The 17,420-nt window shown below is 38.8% G+C and overlaps 1 protein-coding gene and 1 long non-coding RNA gene across 2 annotated transcripts in view; both read right to left on the reverse strand.

The window, feature by feature from the left end:
- Positions 1-236: 236 nt before the first annotated feature.
- LOC101100407 (ras-GEF domain-containing family member 1A-like) lies at positions 237-2,133 on the reverse strand. Its single transcript, XM_045037325.1, is given in 2 exon segments — positions 237-1,581; positions 1,584-2,133. Coding segments are annotated over 2 exon segments (1,194 nt in total). The 3' UTR covers positions 237-937.
- Positions 2,134-2,314: 181 nt separating this feature from the next.
- The window catches only part of LOC123380018, a 47,100-nt gene continuing 31,994 nt past the window's right edge, over positions 2,315-17,420 (reverse strand). The window contains exons 3-4 of the long non-coding RNA XR_006585234.1: positions 4,725-4,871; positions 2,315-2,577 (exon numbers count right to left, since the gene is read on the reverse strand). This is a non-coding gene — a long non-coding RNA (uncharacterized LOC123380018). The remainder of the gene's footprint in view (positions 2,578-4,724; positions 4,872-17,420) is intronic.

The raw sequence follows: 17,420 nt of genomic DNA on the forward strand, positions 1-17,420 counted from the left end.
AAATGGTCATTAATTTTTAATATTATCTCTTCTCAGGGAAGAGCATAATGAATTTTCCTTAGACATTCTTATAGGATTGAAATCCTAGAAATTCTGGGAAGATTTCAGAGTATCTATAGTGAGCTCTGAAAAATGTTAACCAAGTTTCCAGATGAGAGTAGGTAACAGAAAAAACAGTAAATATTAAACTACCTACAATATCAATTCCTACCATAATAACAACTAATAATGCCTGTACAATGCTTTCCTGTTTAGACAGTTTCTTCCCATATGTTTGATCTTGGGTGGGGAAGAATAGATTACACTGGAATGAGGTTTGTGAGATACAGAAAACTGTGTGCCAGGGATAAGATTTGTGCCTTTGTTCTTACTGAAGTTAACAGTCTCATTGGATTAAAAATACATCATCACATTAAAAACTATGTCCCAAAAAAGGTAACATTAAATATCTAACAAGTAAAATATATGATATATCAAAATATAAAAGAAGGAAAGTTTAATTATTCTGGACTTGAGTAATCAGAGTAGTCAGTATGGCTGAGGTATGGAAACTCCTTTTCAGAGAAGTTATATATGATAAGTATCAGGAAGTTAAGCCTTCATTGCATTCTGGCCCTTCTCCAGCCTTCCCATTATCACCTCAGTGTACTTTATTCAGGCCTTCAGGAGCATCCTGAGGAGTTTCCTTTATGAAGGTCAGTCAAGTTCTGGAACCTCACACTTCCTTGTCTATCTCTGGAAGTAGAACCTTTTAGCGAAGGTTTAGTAGAAACTTTTTTTTTTAATGCATGAAATAATTACCTTTTTTTTTCCATAAAGGTCATATACAAAATGGACCCCAATGAGTAAGGCCTCCTCATCTCAACCTTTTTAATCAAGATTAAAACTCAGTGCATGTGTGTACTTCATCCAGGATCTGCAGGCTGCATCCATGCATTCAGGCTCTGTTAAGGAGAGTCATCCTAAGAGTCTTCCAGCTATCCTTCTTGATGTGGTTTTCAGGACCTTCACTTTCAAAGGAGATGATGAAGAGGGCTTCCTCGCTCCAGATGGGTGCCGTGAGCAGGTAGTTCTGAATCTTCTTGTCCTTCTCGAAGGGACAATCTACCTGAGTCCATGTCATGAACTCATGGATTTGTCTGGAGATTTCCCTAAATTCCTTGAAGTTAACATGCCCATTGGGCAAGTGATTGGTATGGATTTTGTGCAGGAAGTAAATGTCCTTAACGAAAAGGTTGAATACAGGGATAACAATCTTCTTTCTGCTGTTGTTGGCCATCTGGGGCCTTTGTGTGGCCCCCTGCAGGGCCGTGCGGTAGTTGCAGAAGTTGCTGGATGGGTCCATGTGGTGCTCCAAGATGTCAAACTTGGCCATCTTGACTTTGGACCATGTTTTCTTAAGCCTTGCCACAGGAATAAGGTTCATGCCAGAGATGATGGCCATCATGGAGTTGAAATTCCCGATATTAAAGTGCTTCTGGGCCACAGCAAGAAAGAACTCTAGCATGTGGGTCCAGTGCTTCTTCTTCACCACCTGGCACACCTCAGTGGCCACTAGCATGCTAAGGCAGTTGAACCATTGTCACAGGCCTCCAGGCTATAGGTCTTGGTCAGGTCCCCTTGGCACCAGTGCTTGTCCCGAGAGTTCATGTGGCTGACGATCTGCATCAGATCCTCAGGGTGAATGCTATTGATCCTCTCCAGCTCAGTATGAGTCAGCTGCTGGGCCAGCACCAGGGGGTCAAAGCACACACCCAGGATGTCCTTCTGAGTGGCTGGCGGCTTAGCCTTGAGGAAAGACCCTTTGTCCATGGCTGGTGAGTGAAGCTTTTCCCACAGCTCCTGAAGCTGGCTCTGGGCAGCCAGCTACAGCAGCAGGCTCTGTGTCATTTGGGAAATAGCCTTGTTCACTGTGCCATTCTCCTCGTCACACTGTGTGACCCGGTGGGTAATGGTCACACAGTGACCTTCCATGGCCTTCTCATCCTGGAAGTCACAGGAGAAGGCCTCTGTCCACTCCTTTAACAGCTGCACAATCTTGGCTGAGAAGGACTTCAGCTTGGCCAAAGAGGTATGCCAATGATCCTCTACCACTCTGTAGCAAAGGATTTCTCCTGCATCGAAACCATCCATGTTTAAAAATCTTGCTCAGTCTGAGTGTAGAAAATAGCAAGCTACAAGGATGGATGGTGAAAGCAGCTATTGATTCAAGTAGACAGCTAAGTATGGCCATTCATTCAACCAATACTTATTGAGCACTAACAAGGCATCTGGCACTGGGTACTTAAACACATTACTGAGATATGAGGGAAAATGTAGTATTTGATTCCAAATATAAAACAGAATAGATTCATACAATTTATCCACAGTAAGAACAAAGAAAATTATTTATTCCAAACCCTTTGTCATGAATATCAAGTAACTAAGACACCAAAAGTCACTTACTCAATAGGTGGTTAGTATCAAAGCCAAATTTTAGAACCTAGATCATTTTATTCTTTGCCAATCCATCTTAGCCAAGGGTTCCAGGAAGACATTATCATCACCTTTCTTTATTGAAACTTTCAATCTTCTTCTCTGAAAGAAAACGCGAAAAATGTCTTTCAGTGCACAAGTAGGCTTTATCTTTCTTCTTATTATTTTATTCCAAGACAATTAGTTCTTCACCATCTAACATTTATTCTTTAATGAAATGAACCTGAATAACTGGGTAAACATCTACAATGTTTAACAAACTATTGTCATACTTTAAATAATGGCAAAACTACCAAAGCTGTATTGTTCAATAAGAGAGCCACTGGCCACAATTTAAATTAGATACAATTATCCACTTCCTCAGTTGCGGTAACTACGTTTCACATGTTCAGTAGCCACATGTAGCCAGTGGCCACCATATTGAACAGTGCAAATATAGAACATTTCTATCATTGCAAAAAGCTCTATTGCAAAGTATCACATTAAAACAAAGAACCAGCTTCCCACCTGGCACTGTAAGGAATGAATTAAATTGCAAAATACATTTTTTAATACATTCTGCCTTGAGTAATAAGATATTTACATAAGGATATGCAGGAAGAGAGATTTTACTGAGAAGCAGTACAAGAGAGATACAATCATATTGTGTTCTTCTGCTTTCCTGCTTGCAAACTAAATGCTTAAGTGGCATTCTTTGAATGCCTCAGATGCTCAGAATCTTTTCCTCCATTTAACTAGATTTGAAATCTTTTCCGTAAGTCCTGTGAAATGGTTTATGTAGAAATAACACGAATATTCACTATAGTATTCATTCTCTTACACATATTAAATATAAAACAAGTAAGTAATATGTACTAAAGAAAACACATATGATTATTTAGGAAGGAAAGTTATTTCCAAGTGAATATTCAAATGAAGAACTGCAAAAGAAAACACTTTTGACTGAAAATAGTAAATTGGGCACAGCGTATTTTCATATTAGAGAATTTTGGAGAAAATCATGGAAGCATAAAAATATTTTTATATAATAACATTTATAGTGGCAAAATTTTTTTAAACTTAAATGGTCTTCAGGAAAATATTAACAAAATAAAATCATCACTTCCATACAAAATGATATTATATATACATAAAGGGGGGTGACCAAAACAACTGAAAATGTAGTCTTCTCCCAAAAAGGAACAATGTGATTCCACAAAGGAAAATAAAGTGTTCTTATACTGTCTGTCCTTCTCTGTCTCTGCCTCTCTGTCTCTGTCTCATTCTCTCTCCTCATCTGTCTTTGTTGATTGTTTATTGATAGTGGATATGCACTACTATTATAACAGGAAACGTGCAATACACTTTATAAAGAGTAGAAGGCATTTTCCCTACCTGGGTATCGTTATAGTAGAAAGTTCAAATAACAAGTGCACGAATGTATGAGCTAATGAATACATGTAGAAATAAATATAACTCCCTTTCCAAACACATTTGGAATATTATTATCCTAAGTCATAATTTTGGAACACCACTAGTAGATGAAATAGAGTCTACTTTTGAGATTATAACAAATCTGTAAGAAATCAAGCTTTCAGTAGTTACTAACCTTGCTTAATAGTGTAAAAGGGCCAATAAAAAGAGCAAGGCAAGTTGAGAAAGAAATAATGGAACCGAGGATACATAGATTTATACTACAGCTATGTGTCAGGATAGTTAGAGGACAATTCCCAAAGTTTGAATTTTAAATGAGTTTAAAAAAAAAAAAAACCTTGGAAAGTGAAACTTACTTTAATCAATAGTGCTAAACATAGCAGTCTACATTTCTGTTAGTCTGGTTATCAGCTTTTAGGATCTCTATTTTTTTTCAAATATTTACTGTGCAAATCACAGGCAATAAGTTAATTTTCTAAAGGACACCTTTTAAAACAAATTGAAAATTTGTAAATTTCTCTCTCCTTTACTTTGAACCTTAATGAGATCAGGATCACATGACTACTATCAGAAAGAATAGATGAGAGGGTAGTGGGAGGGGGGCAAAGTTCTAAACCATTTCAGTGGAGTAAAGATCAATTTCATTTTAATATAATTTTTAATGGTTGTTCAAACTCATAATGCACCCACACAAAAGCCTTCAGTTAATGTGTGTGTATTTTGAGCAGTTCCCCTCTTCGACCCTCCAGTTTAATTTCCGTCCTTCAAATGAGATGAATGGAGCGTGAAGCAGGTCATATCTCAATGCTGACACATGGGTTGCAGACAGAACTCACAGCCTAGAGAAGCAGCCAGTTTGGAGATTAAATCAAAGCAGCTCTGAATAGATGGGAGGTCAGCCAGGGCCAGCTTTGACATTTGATAGGACCTTGTGATCAATCAGGCCTTTCTTCGCTCTCCCAGGTTTCCTTATGACAGGGGCCCTAAAAAACAGATGGGATATGTTACAAAGTGCAGGAGAAGCACTAGATTGTGAAAGGAGATAGGTGTCAATACTATCAAAGGGACAACTGTTATTTGAAGCAGCCAGCAAATCAGAAGGCTCTGTTTTGCTGCAATTGCGATGCGAAAGTTTTGCCTTTCACAATGTGAAATCTGAGCCTTCAGAATGGAGAGATAATTTTTCAAATGCTTTTCAAAATTTCTTACTTTCTATGCATTAAACTGGAAACTTTGAACTTTCCGAATATTATAAGATTGAATTTTAGCCAAGCTTCACTCTGTGAATAAGCTGTGTTTCCAGCAAAGCCAAGCTTGCTTGTGGCTCTATGTGTGTGTTTGTCTTTGGAAAACACATGCACACACACACACACACACACACACACACACACACACACAAATAAAACCAAGACATGATAACCTTTGGAAGAAAGGAATCAGAGGGTATTAATGTGGAGCACTTACTGGGCAGGGACCTGAGCTTGGTTTCAGGAAATCCCAGTCACGTCGCCAAGGGGGTCATAAAAAATGAATGGCCCCAGAGCACCACTGTGACAGACTGTTTCAGCGAGTGGTAATGGGCCATCTCTAGGATGAAAGGCCATGTATTTATAACTGTGCAGGCTACCAGGTATCACACCATTCATTATGCCTGCCTGATTTAAGGGAGATGCCTTTTACCAGGATGACATGAGAGCAAATTATTTCCAGGAATATCACAGCTCTCTCCCCCACCCCTCATCTACCTCTCCATCTTGCCCACCCCCATCCCAGCCATAGAAACACCTGCTTATATTCATACAAGCATGAGCACATTCTCTGAAATTTTCCTGTCAGAGAACATTTCATACTCAGAGATAACTTCTCCAAAACTTCTCACTGCAATTTACTTTGGGATGGGAAAGTTAGAATGTGGGAGCCTGACCTAGGGAAGTCTTAAATAAGGAGGAAGGGCACAGAGTCACTCTACTACCTTTCTTCCATGAAATTTTTGACTGGAGCCCGAAAGCCAAGACAACTGTTGGGCTGATTTGTAAAGTGAGTTACATTTTCACTTGACATGGACTCCATCTTCACAGAGAAGGTTGGCATTTTGAGTGGCATTTTGTTTCTTGGCCACTGACAGTGGTCAGTCATCAATCAAATGTGCAAAATTACTCAACCTCTGTGGACTATTTCTGATGAGAATTTAATCAACTGCAAAAAATTTTAAGTTATTGTCCAGCATTAATATTTTATATTGTCTTGAATACTTGATGAAAGTCTAAGAAGACAGAAGCATAATAAACAAAATATTCCACCAACACATCCAGTATTCTGGTAAAAATAATTAATCTCAGGGAACTTGATGTAGCTAACACAGATAATAGCAATGTCAAGGATTGCATTTTGAAAAAAATGAGATGTAAATCTAACAGAAGAGTCATCATAAGTGTTTATAATATATGATTTATGTTCCTTAAAGTGTTAAATGAAAAAAATAAACTTTATATTTCATATTAGTCTGTTGGGGAAAAGATAGATATAACATACTTGGATTTTAACCAAGTTAATTCAGCTGTGGCCTTAATATAACTCAAATACATCAGTGATTTTAATAAGGTTTCTACAACAGTGTTTTCATGGTCTGTATAACAGGCTCCTTTAAAGAGTTGGTACAGTTATTCTGATGAAAGTTTCCAGAGAGTATCATAACACAACCATGAGACCTTTGGATTAGTAAATGTGAGTGTGTATGTACGTGTGTGTATTTAATCTATGCAAATCATGCCCTGATTCTGGCCCCCAAGAGCTCAGATGTTTGTGAGAAGTTAGAGATTATTTACAGAGAGCATTTTTTGAATAATTTTGTCATTGAAATGTGACACAAATCTTCCAAAATGGTAATTCTCTCTAGCAAGCTAATCCTTCAAGAGGTTTTTATGTCTCCAAGAAAGCTGTGTGTAATCAAAAGACTCTACAAAATACATGTGGGTTTGAGTCACTCTCTAGAATTCCATTTAACTATTGCCAGCTCCAGGAACAGCCACAATTTCCTTGTCTCTTGTGCACATCAGATAAAGAATTCAGAAAGAATTGGCAGTTGGCAGGTGAGTAGCTGAAAGAGGAAGGAAAAAAGCTTTACTGGTGTTTCCCAATTAATTTTCTTTTCAAGTGAAAGTCTGAAAAGAAAAAATAAGAAAACTGGAAATGACCTAAAAACTCTGGTGTGATAAGATAAACTTTGGCCTGACCATCACCCCGTGACTTAATGCATAGTCTGAGAATGAGAAAATTGACTGAAAAAACAAACAAAAAAACCAAAAGCCAAAAAAGAGACAAACCATCGACTGTATTTCCAACAATTATTTTTTTAATTATACTGAAACTTAAAAGTGAGAAATAGAAGGAATTTGGTCTTGAAAAAAAAAAGTCTGGGAAAATTAGTGAGAGGAAAAGCAAATAGAAACAAATATTTAGTTAAGAACCTTAACTTAAAATTCCATTTTTAAAAATTGTACTAATGCCAAAACCTTAACGAAAGAGACGTTTTTTTCAAATAGAGCAAAGACACCTGTTAATATCAAGGAATCAATTATATTTTATACTTCAATTATCTTTTGAAAAAAATGAAGAAATGAGTCAATGGTATTTGTCAGAATGACCCTAGGTGCATAACTTAAGACATGTGTTCTGGCACATGACAGTTTACTGTATGTCAAGCTCCCTTTTCCTTAGTGAGGAACAAAGAGGTGGCAGTCTTAGTTTCAGGCAAAGGCAGGGAGTTTTTGTTCCATTCAGCCAAATATCTCTGTGAACCCTGAGACTGATCCCTCAGGATCATGGACTCCTGATTCTGAAAATCAATATAACTTGCCAGTTCAAATATCTCCCACGTTCTAAACATTTCAGATGCTAAAGTTTTCTGAGGGGCAGAGGCTATAACCTGGTGACAAAGTTTATTTCATCTTGGGCATTCACCCCTCTCTTCAAAAACATCATGAGCTCAGCTTTGACAAAGTAGTCTGTTTAGATTCCAAACCCCTCTCCAGCTACATCCATGAAGACATGGAAAGGGCTTGCCATAGTTCTGTTCCATAAGTATTGTGCCATGGAGAATCTACTCATTACAGCATATTAACTTGTTTATAAGAGGTACAGGAGATCATCTTTGCCTGGGGTTATTAAGAGCTCAGGCCTTGCAGGGGCACCTGGGTGGCTCAGTCAGTTAAGCGTCTGACTTTGGCCCAAGTCATGATCTCATGGTTTGTGGGTTCAAGCCCCACGTCGGGCTCTGCGCTGACAGCTCAGAGCCTGGAGCCTTCTTCGGATTCTGTGTCTCCCTCTCTCCCTGCCCCTCCACTGCTCACTCTCTCTCTCTCTCTCTCTCTCTCTCTCTCTCTCAAACATGAATAAACATTAAAAAAAAAAAAAAAGCTCAGGCCTTGCAGAAAGGCAGGCCTGAGTTCAAAGTTCAGATCTACCTCTTACCAATGTGTCATACTGGGCAAGTCTCTTTAAAGTAGGAATAGTAATGATCCTTACTTCAAATAATAATAATGGCATTGGGCTAGTCTCTTTAATGTAGGAATAATGATACCAATACCTTGATGTAAGAATTATCTAGGGGTGCCTGGGTGGCTCAGTCAGTTAAGCATCTGACTTCGGCTCAGGTCATGATCTCATGGTTTGTGTGTTCGACCCCGAGTCGGACTCTGTGCTGACAGCTCAGAGCCTGGAGCCTGCTTCAGATTCTGTGTCTCCCTCTCTCTCTCTGACCCTCCCCCGTTCATGCTGTCTCTCTCTGTCTCAAAAATAAATAAACGTTAAAAAAAATTTTTTTAATAAAAAATTTAAAAAAAAAGAGTTATCTAAAAGGATTATATAAAAAGCAATTTTCACAGTTCCTGGTACAGAAAAAACAAGCCAACAAGTGAGCTATTGTTAGGTATTGATGCAGCCCATTTATCTTTGAGCATTCTAACCCGGGAGAAGTCTAAGGACACAACGGAACATCACACTCTAATGACATTTTTAGCTATCATTTTATAATTAAAGGAATCAATTAATCAAAAGTTCAAGTAAGACAGTGGAAAGATAGGAGACAGAAACTTGGGGTTAGCCTTCTTCAAATGGTGCATAAATGTTCATTGACAAGATCATCCTGTTAAAGATTGGAATTGCCCCTTCACAAAACATTATATAATAGCAATTAGAATTTTAGAGTGAAGACTATCCTCTGGAATAGAAGTGTATTTTTTACCCATTTCTGTATAGCAAATTATCCCAACACATAGAGGCTGAAAATTATGAAACATTTGTTGTCCAGTAGTTTTTGTGGATCAGGAATCCAGGAGCAGCTTCCTGGCTAGTTTTAGCTCAGCATCTCTTATGAGCTATAATCAAGGTTTTGGCTGGGGATGCAGTGATCTCAAGGATTGACTGGGGAGGACCTGCTTCCAACCTTATTCACATGGCAGTTGGCAAACCTCAGAAGGTCCACTTTCAAGTTCACTCCCATGGAACTTGCCACAGGCTGCCTCATGACATGGCAGCTGGATTTTCCCAGATTGAGACATTGAACAGATAGTGAGAGAGTCTCCCAAATGGAAACCACAACTTTTTATAACCTCAGCTCAGAACTGACATCCTATCACTTCTGCTGTATTCTGCTTGTTAGAAGTGAGTCAATAAACCCAAACACTACTCAGCAGGAAGACACTACATCAGAGTGTGAATCCCAGGAGGCAGGGATCACTAGGAGGCACCCATAGTCCATTCTCTGGTTCTCAATGTAAAATGTTCGTCCTGCTCCCAAAGAGTTCAAAATTCTCAATATCTACTCAAACCCCAGAATCTCATCATCTGAATCAGGTCCAAGTATGGATGAGGTACCTCAAGCATAATTCCTCAAACATAACTTGTCAAGTATATTTCCTTGCGATCTGCAGACCTGGAGAGCAAAAGAGACAAATTATCTGGCCCCCACCCCCTGCAACATGCAATGGTAGGCCTGGCATGGGATAGCCATTATAGACAGTCATGTTCAAAGACCAAGGTAGGAAACACAGGAGAATTACTGGTCCCATGCAATTCTGAAATTCAGCTAAGCAAATTGATGTTGAAAGTCTTTGGTTAGTTCTCCTATCCGAAGTAATTCTTCATGTTTTCCCACTCTGCCCTCTGGGCTCCTGGTTCCACCCTCTTAGCTATCTTAACATTTTCACAAAAAGTAGAAGGTGCTAAAATTCTGAGGATTCAAAGGCCAACTCTCCTCATTCTGTACTGTTTCTGTCCCTCTCAGCCCAAGCTGGTGATGTTTGTGCAGATTTCTCCTTTGAGAACTTTGTGAGTCCCTTATGATGTCTTGGGGTCAAACCCAATAGACAAAAGCCACACCCATAACCTCTTCTGGATAAACCCCTCTCTATCTTGGGCTGCTGCTGAGATGCCTGAAAGACAAGGCCCTGAAAGTTTCTAGAAGTAGTTTGATGGAGAGACCCTCTGTGGTACACTTTAATCTCTTTAGAGGGCCTTCAATCTGACTGAAGTTCATCTGAGGCACCACTTTAGACCTTTTTGAGATTTGAATAAGATATTCTATGGCCGTACTTTGCACTTTATCTTCTTTAACACAGTGTTTTTCTGGCATAGCCCTGGATTAAATCCTTGTTCAGACCTTTCTCCTTTTCTCCTTCCTTCCTTTATTTTTTTTTTTAATTTTAGCATCATCCTGGACCACCTGAAGCATCTTAGAGCTTTCAAACCCTCAATTCCCAGCTTTTTTGTTTGTTTGTGTCAACCCCTTACCTGAGTTTCTCTCTCCTGCATCTCACATTTTACTTCAAACAAGAAGAAATCAGGTGGTAAGGAAACACTTTGGAAATCTCCTTAGCTTGAACCCTTTCTGTACTTTATGCCAGTTTCCAGTAAGATTCTCCTCCTACTCCTTTTAAGTTCTCACTGCCAGCCACCACGTAATTCAAAATTCTACAAAGAGCATATTCAAGGCACTTAAAACTTTTAGTGATATTCCCCTCAAAAATGTTACAGTGTTTCCAACTTCTGCATACTGCCTCATTCCACTGCCACTCCCACATTTTAGGTTTTGCTATGGCAGCACCTTAGCCCATTTCCAGGTACCAAAGTCTGTGTCAGACAGGGGTTAGAATTCATTCAGTATTTAGACATTAAAATGGGTGGGTAGGTAGTTAGGCAGGTAGACAGATTTCAAAAAAGGAAAATAAAAAGGATTAGACCTTATACAATCCTAAGAGATGGTGAATCAGCCTCCACAAGGCTATTGTCTTTAATCTGACACTGAAACTTGAAGTCTAAGGCAACCAGTTGGAAAGGGAAGATTGATTTAAAGTCAGTCAAAGACAAGCTGGAATCGCAAACATGTTTTGAGCCCATGAAACTACAAAATGTGTGTGTTCTTATTACCTCTGACTTTGGTGGTGTGAATACACTGATGAAGTGAGGGCTCTTGGTCATACAGATAAAACACACACCTGGTCCAGGAGTCAAGTAAAGCTAAAGGAAAAGCCATATGAGGTGGAGCTGTGGCAGGCCTGGCTGCTGTGTCACATCAATGAGGTGAGCCAGAACATGAGCAACACATGGACTAACTGTGACATGGCAATTGCTTCATTTCTACCCTCCAAATTCCCCACAAGAACTTCCCTTGTGTCCCATCTTCATGGAAAACATAACAGCAAAGGGAATTTTAAGGAATGTAGTTCAGCCTAGCCAAGTGGATATATTAAAAAGCCACAGGACACTCCTTTAGTAATGCATGTATCTCACACTTTTAAGAAAATTTTGTACATTTCACCTACTCAATAAATGTCAGGCACTAAGTGAGGTGCTGGGAACACAAGAAAGAACAAAGAAAAAATTCCAGTTTCCTTGGAATTTGTTCTTTACTTCAGGAGGATGGACAATAAACAAAACATAGAATAAATAAGTAAAATTACATGCTACCTGAAAAGGCAGAAAATGCTATAAAAATCAGGATAAGGGGATTGGGACTGTAGGCTGAGAAAGGAGGTCAGAGGTCTCATTGAGAAGGTGGCATTCATGCAAAGAGTTAGGGAGATGAAGAAGTACACCATGCAGGTATCTAAAGGGAATACCCTTACTGCCTAGAAAATGGTAGATAGTCAACAAATGAATGTATAAAAGACAACACAATGGAACAAATGAATGAATAAGATGGAAACAAACATAATAGGAAGACATAAGCCAATGGATGAGTTTCTGAAAGGAAGAACACTATTTCCCCACAAGCTTTTCACCTACATATCTTACTAACAGATGAGTCATACTGAGGAAATATTTCTGCTTGTTGCAGTTAGGATTTTTTTGGCTGCAACTATCTTGGCCAACTTCAAAATCAAATTCATTGCAGTGATGTGAAGTCACTGATGAAATCAAAGAAACTGATTAGCCAGGCCTAAGGGAAGAAGAAATCAGGACAATTCACACGGTCTACTTAAGAGGATTAATGGAGCAGTGAGAACTCTTTTCAGGGTGCCACCAGCAAACTGAATCACTAGCCATGGTCCATTTTTGTGTCAAAATCTTCTGCTCAAGACTCAAATTCTTGCAACAGTGTCTTACTCTTCAAGTTTGGGTCACAGGTCCACTCACAAAAAGGCAGGAAAACTGGACTGACAGTGTCACCAAGATCATGTGAGACAGGGTGGTTAGTTTGTCAAAGGAAAAACATATGTCATTGCCAAATGAAGCAGGAAAGGATATTGGGTGGATAAAAGTAATAGATGCTCACCATCTCTATCAAAACTCTTTGTAACTGGCTGATTGCCTGCTGTATGAAAATAATGAGTGAAGAGACTCCTCATGGTGCATGGAATTCCAAAGGTGTCAATGTGATTTAGACCTAAAGACAGCCACGTAGGAAATCGTTCTATTTCTGTCCCCAGTGCTAGGGACATCTTTTATGTCCAGGGTGCCTCATGCTTTACCTAGTTGGCAATCTTACATAGAAACAAGAAGAGGAAGGTAAGGTAAGGAAGAGATGTCTTGAACTAAACAGGATGATTAGAAACACCTATCTCCTATAGACACGGACTAGGAAGATAAATTATCATTCTGAGATCACAGAAAATGCCAAGAGCATTGCAGATAGGATAAACATTCAGACTTTGGGGCTGCCGTGACTGTAGATAAGATTATTTGTTTCTTCTCAGTCTATTTATGTCAATTTCTTCCTGTTCCATTGCTAACATTCCTCTGCCTGTACATTTTAAAAATATTAATTCAGAACATGTATCTTTCCTTTCTTCTCTAAAATGTCTCTGGCTATGTGATATTTTCACACAAAGGAGCTATATTTGGCATTCAAAAATTGCTTTTCTTCCTGCTGGCAAGAAGAATTCACTCACTACCTACTAGTGCAAAACACTTATTTTGCTTAAGAAAAGAAAAAAAGGAGCTTCCTCCAAATGATACAGAAAGAAAATAGATACTAAATTTTAAAAAGGACAAAATGATTCCTCCTCCTTGAACATTTTCCAGAACAATACACTGCTCCTGTCTATTGTTTCAGAGGCTAATAGTTACATAAATGCCTTTCGGGTAGCATTATTTCCATGGTATCATCATCTTAGGCACAAAAGGAGTAGGCAGCAGTATAATGACTCACTTTTTAACCACGCCCTGATTTATATCCAGAGCTCCCCAAAGGAGAAAATACTGCATTGTTTGTTTTTTTCAAATTTCTTTCCTTGTTTCCTTGTTATTTTTCCTTTTTTAAATCTTTATTAAGTTCTGTTCAATGTGCACAAGGGACCCCTATGTCCATACCAGCAATATAGGGACAAAATTAGGCCAAGAATCAAAAGACTGGAATTCCCTTTGGTCTAGCACCTTAGTGGATATGCTGAAGCTAATATGTGCCCTAAAGGGAGGGGGGGGGGGAATGGGGACTTTGTAAAAAGGATTTGCCCAATTTGATGCTCAAATAGATATAATAGGGGTTAGACTGAAAGGTCACTTTATTTAATCTCTTCCTTTAAATTCCTGGTTGTACGGCAATTTAGATCTTAACCACTCTTTGTTAGAAAAATCTGTGAACTTAAGTATCTGGTGAAAAATAAACTTGGCTAAATGTGTGTCACTAAATTTAGGCATAGAATGTTATCTCATTTTTACTAGTGTCTTTGCTGGATTTTTTGTGAGACCTGACTCTGGAAATTCTGCAAGCCATCCTAGTTTTTCAAAATTAGTAAGGTACCATTTAGAACACATAAACTCTTGGGCTACTGATTAGTGAACAGCTAGTCTGGAAAATTAAAAATGCCCTCCAGAAAGTGTTATGAGAACAGGGATTTAAAAAAATCTTTTTTCTTCATATGGAGAGGGCCAGACTCAACTAATGAGCAATTGAAAGAGTCAATTATTATCCTATGAGATTAGAGGTCTATAACAGAAAATAAAAAGCAAGCTACTATAAATGGCATCAGAATACAATAAAACAAAATTCTACAGTGAATAGGCAGTCCCCGGTTGCGTGATGCCTTCCACTAACAAGATGAGATGATCTGGAATTACACCAAAACACTGAAGAGATCTTGCCTTGCCTTATATGTCTCCAGGATCTATTTCCTCTTATGATAAAGAATTTGAAGGGTGCCTGGGTGGCTCAGTCGGGTAAGCAACCAACTTTGGCTCAGGTCATGATCTTGTGGTTTGTGAATTCAAGCTCTGCGTGGGGCTCTGTGCTGACAGCTCAGAGCCTGGAGCCTGTTTCAGATTCTGTGTCTCCCTCTCTCTCTGACCCTCCCCCGTTCATGTTCTGTCTCTGCCTGTCTCAAAAATAAATAAACGTTAAAAAAAAAAGGGAGAAAAAGTATTCTGTGAGTCTGAAGCTAGAGTCAGGATCCAACGTAACAGTCACCAGAATGAAAAGATTTCAGTGCAAGTTAAAGAAGGTCACTCTTACCAGTAGTGGAATGGGGCTCCTCCTGAAGTGGCCAGGTTGCCCACCAGTGACCATATTTAAAAGACAGAAATACTTGGGGACACCTGGGTGGCTCAGTCAGTTAAACCTCCAACTCTTGATTTTGGCTCAGGTCATGATCTCACCATCTGTGAGGTTGAGCCCATGTGGGGCTCTGTGCTGACAGCACAAAGCCTTCTTGGGATTCTCTGTCTCCTTCTATCTCTGCCCCTCCCCTCTCGTGATCTCTTTCTGTCTCTCTTTCTCAAAAATAAATATACACTAAAAAAATGTCATTAAGAAAAGAAACAGGAATACTTGGCATTTGTACAAAAGCTTAATAATGATAAAAATTTACATGATAAACTGAAAGAATTCTGGGCCACCCTCATGACTTACTGAGCAGCTACCCCAAAGTAGATCTTGACTGATGGTTGTCTTAAAAAAGTGGTGCAGGGACTTGCCTACTCAGTCCATCTGTCTGTCTGTCTGTCCATCTATCATCCCTCTGTTCATCCGTCCATCCATTTCACATGAATGTTCTCTCTCACCTTTTTTTTGAGGAATGCTATGCTCATGATGCCCTGACACCCCTTTCCCCCCGTGTTCTCCCTTCTCTCCTACCTCTCAGACACAATTGTCCTAATCTAGGACCTTCCTCTGCAGGCACTATAAAAAGTGTAGAAACTGCAGCATAACTTCTTACTCTGACTTTTTTTTTTCTCTACATGAGACAAACTCCTTAGAATTCAGGGGAGTCAAGTTTTTCCTCCCTTGTCAATGGCATTTATTATTTTATTTTTATAATACCATGTAAAGAAGGCAACATTAAAGTTAATAGCCCCATTTTGTCCATAAGCAAACTGAGGCCCAGTGAAGTTCTGTTACTGGTCTAAGATCACATACATAAAATGACAGAACCTTCACCTGAGCTAGGTGGCTCCAGGCTTGGTGCTCTTTCCACCACAAGTGAGACAAGTAGGTATTGGATTTAATACAGAGATATACAGGATCCTATACAGGATATAGGATTTAAATGAGGAATTCTTTCTTTAGGCTAGAGGCTTCTTTGTACTTCATGTATATATGATTCAATTTTCTAAATGTTATTTATCTATTGATAAAATATGAGGATCTATAAATGTTCCTAATACCAATCTCTTTTTATAGAGTACATTGCAGCAGTTATAAACTCAGGGTACTATTATTTAAGTTAGTTAAGATGCTTTAAGATTATATAAAGAGGCTAATTTTATTTCACTATTATTGCTATTGTATCATTTTAACACAGGTTAATTTAAGAAAAGAAAGTAATTTCAAAGGCAGTCAGCCACAATGGTATAGACAAACCTCTGCCAGCTGGCTGTAAAGCTCTGAAAATTAATGAAATCATCACCCCTTAAAATTTTCTCTACAGTTGCATTGTCAGGAACTTATTCTTTCTACATTTAGCTGCTGGCAAACAGTCACTCTTAAATCTAATACAATTTAGTAATATTTTCCATACATATTAGGGTGTGTCTTTTTACTCGGTGAAATTGTAATCTAAACAGTGGCATAAATGAATCAAGATGAGTTGTACTGGGGAGTTGGAAAGGCAGCTCCGAGGAATGAGCCTCTAAATGCCTACTATAGATAGTTTGGCCTGGGTTGGAAGAAAATCAGGTCTTATATTCAGCCCTTATATTCATACCGCAAGTCTTTGAGTATCCAAGTAGGATGATGATGATAAATGTCACAGAAAGCCAGGCAGAAGGAGGCCGCATAGATCATCAGTCTTCAGTAGGATCTTGCTGAAGGCCAACTTTTGGTGAATAAAATAGTTATGATCGCCATAAGTTTAGGGGCATAAAATGTGTTAAATTTGCATAAAATTTACATAAACCTACCTAAATGATTCCAGCTGCCACAAAAAAATATGTGGGCATCTTCTTACATTATCTTAAACCTCATATACCTTAAAAACGAGAGAAGGGCTTAGGAGAACTTGCTTGTAAGTTTCTCTGAAGAACACTATAACAAAGTTTGATAGGAAGAGCTTGATTAAATAATTGAGGAAAGGGAATCTGCTTAATTCAAGTGAATCCATTTTTAAAAAAATCCTCACTGTTGCAATATGTATAAAATAAGCCCGATTTTCCCCCTTCCTTTTATCAGTTCAGTGTATGGTATGGAATATGATTTAGAGATACTGGCTCATTTAGGGGAAAGCACAAATGGGCTCTGAATCCTAGGTGTGATATCTGCTAGCCATGGGATACAAGGCAAATACTTGAAAATCTTTCATTTTCCATTTTCTCAGTTGCAGGATGCAACGATGGAGGTTCTCCAACCTGACCTAGCAGAGATCACCTGAGGGCTTTGATAACTACAATCCCAAGACCTACTCTGAGAGATCCAAAGGTGAGGATGAGGAAAGGATCCAGAAATCTATATTTATGATCAGCACTAGAGACGATTCCAGGACAGTTCATCAAAGCTAGGAATTTGTGGACCAGAAGAAATCTACAAGTCTGACAACTCTAAAAGTTTGTGTCTGCTTAACTCTTTTGATGTTTAAGCATCTTGAAACTATAACCTCACCAGA

Source organism: Felis catus, chromosome C2, assembly GCF_018350175.1.
Source record: "Felis catus isolate Fca126 chromosome C2, F.catus_Fca126_mat1.0, whole genome shotgun sequence".
In the NCBI taxonomy this organism is placed as follows: Eukaryota; Metazoa; Chordata; class Mammalia; order Carnivora; family Felidae; genus Felis; species Felis catus.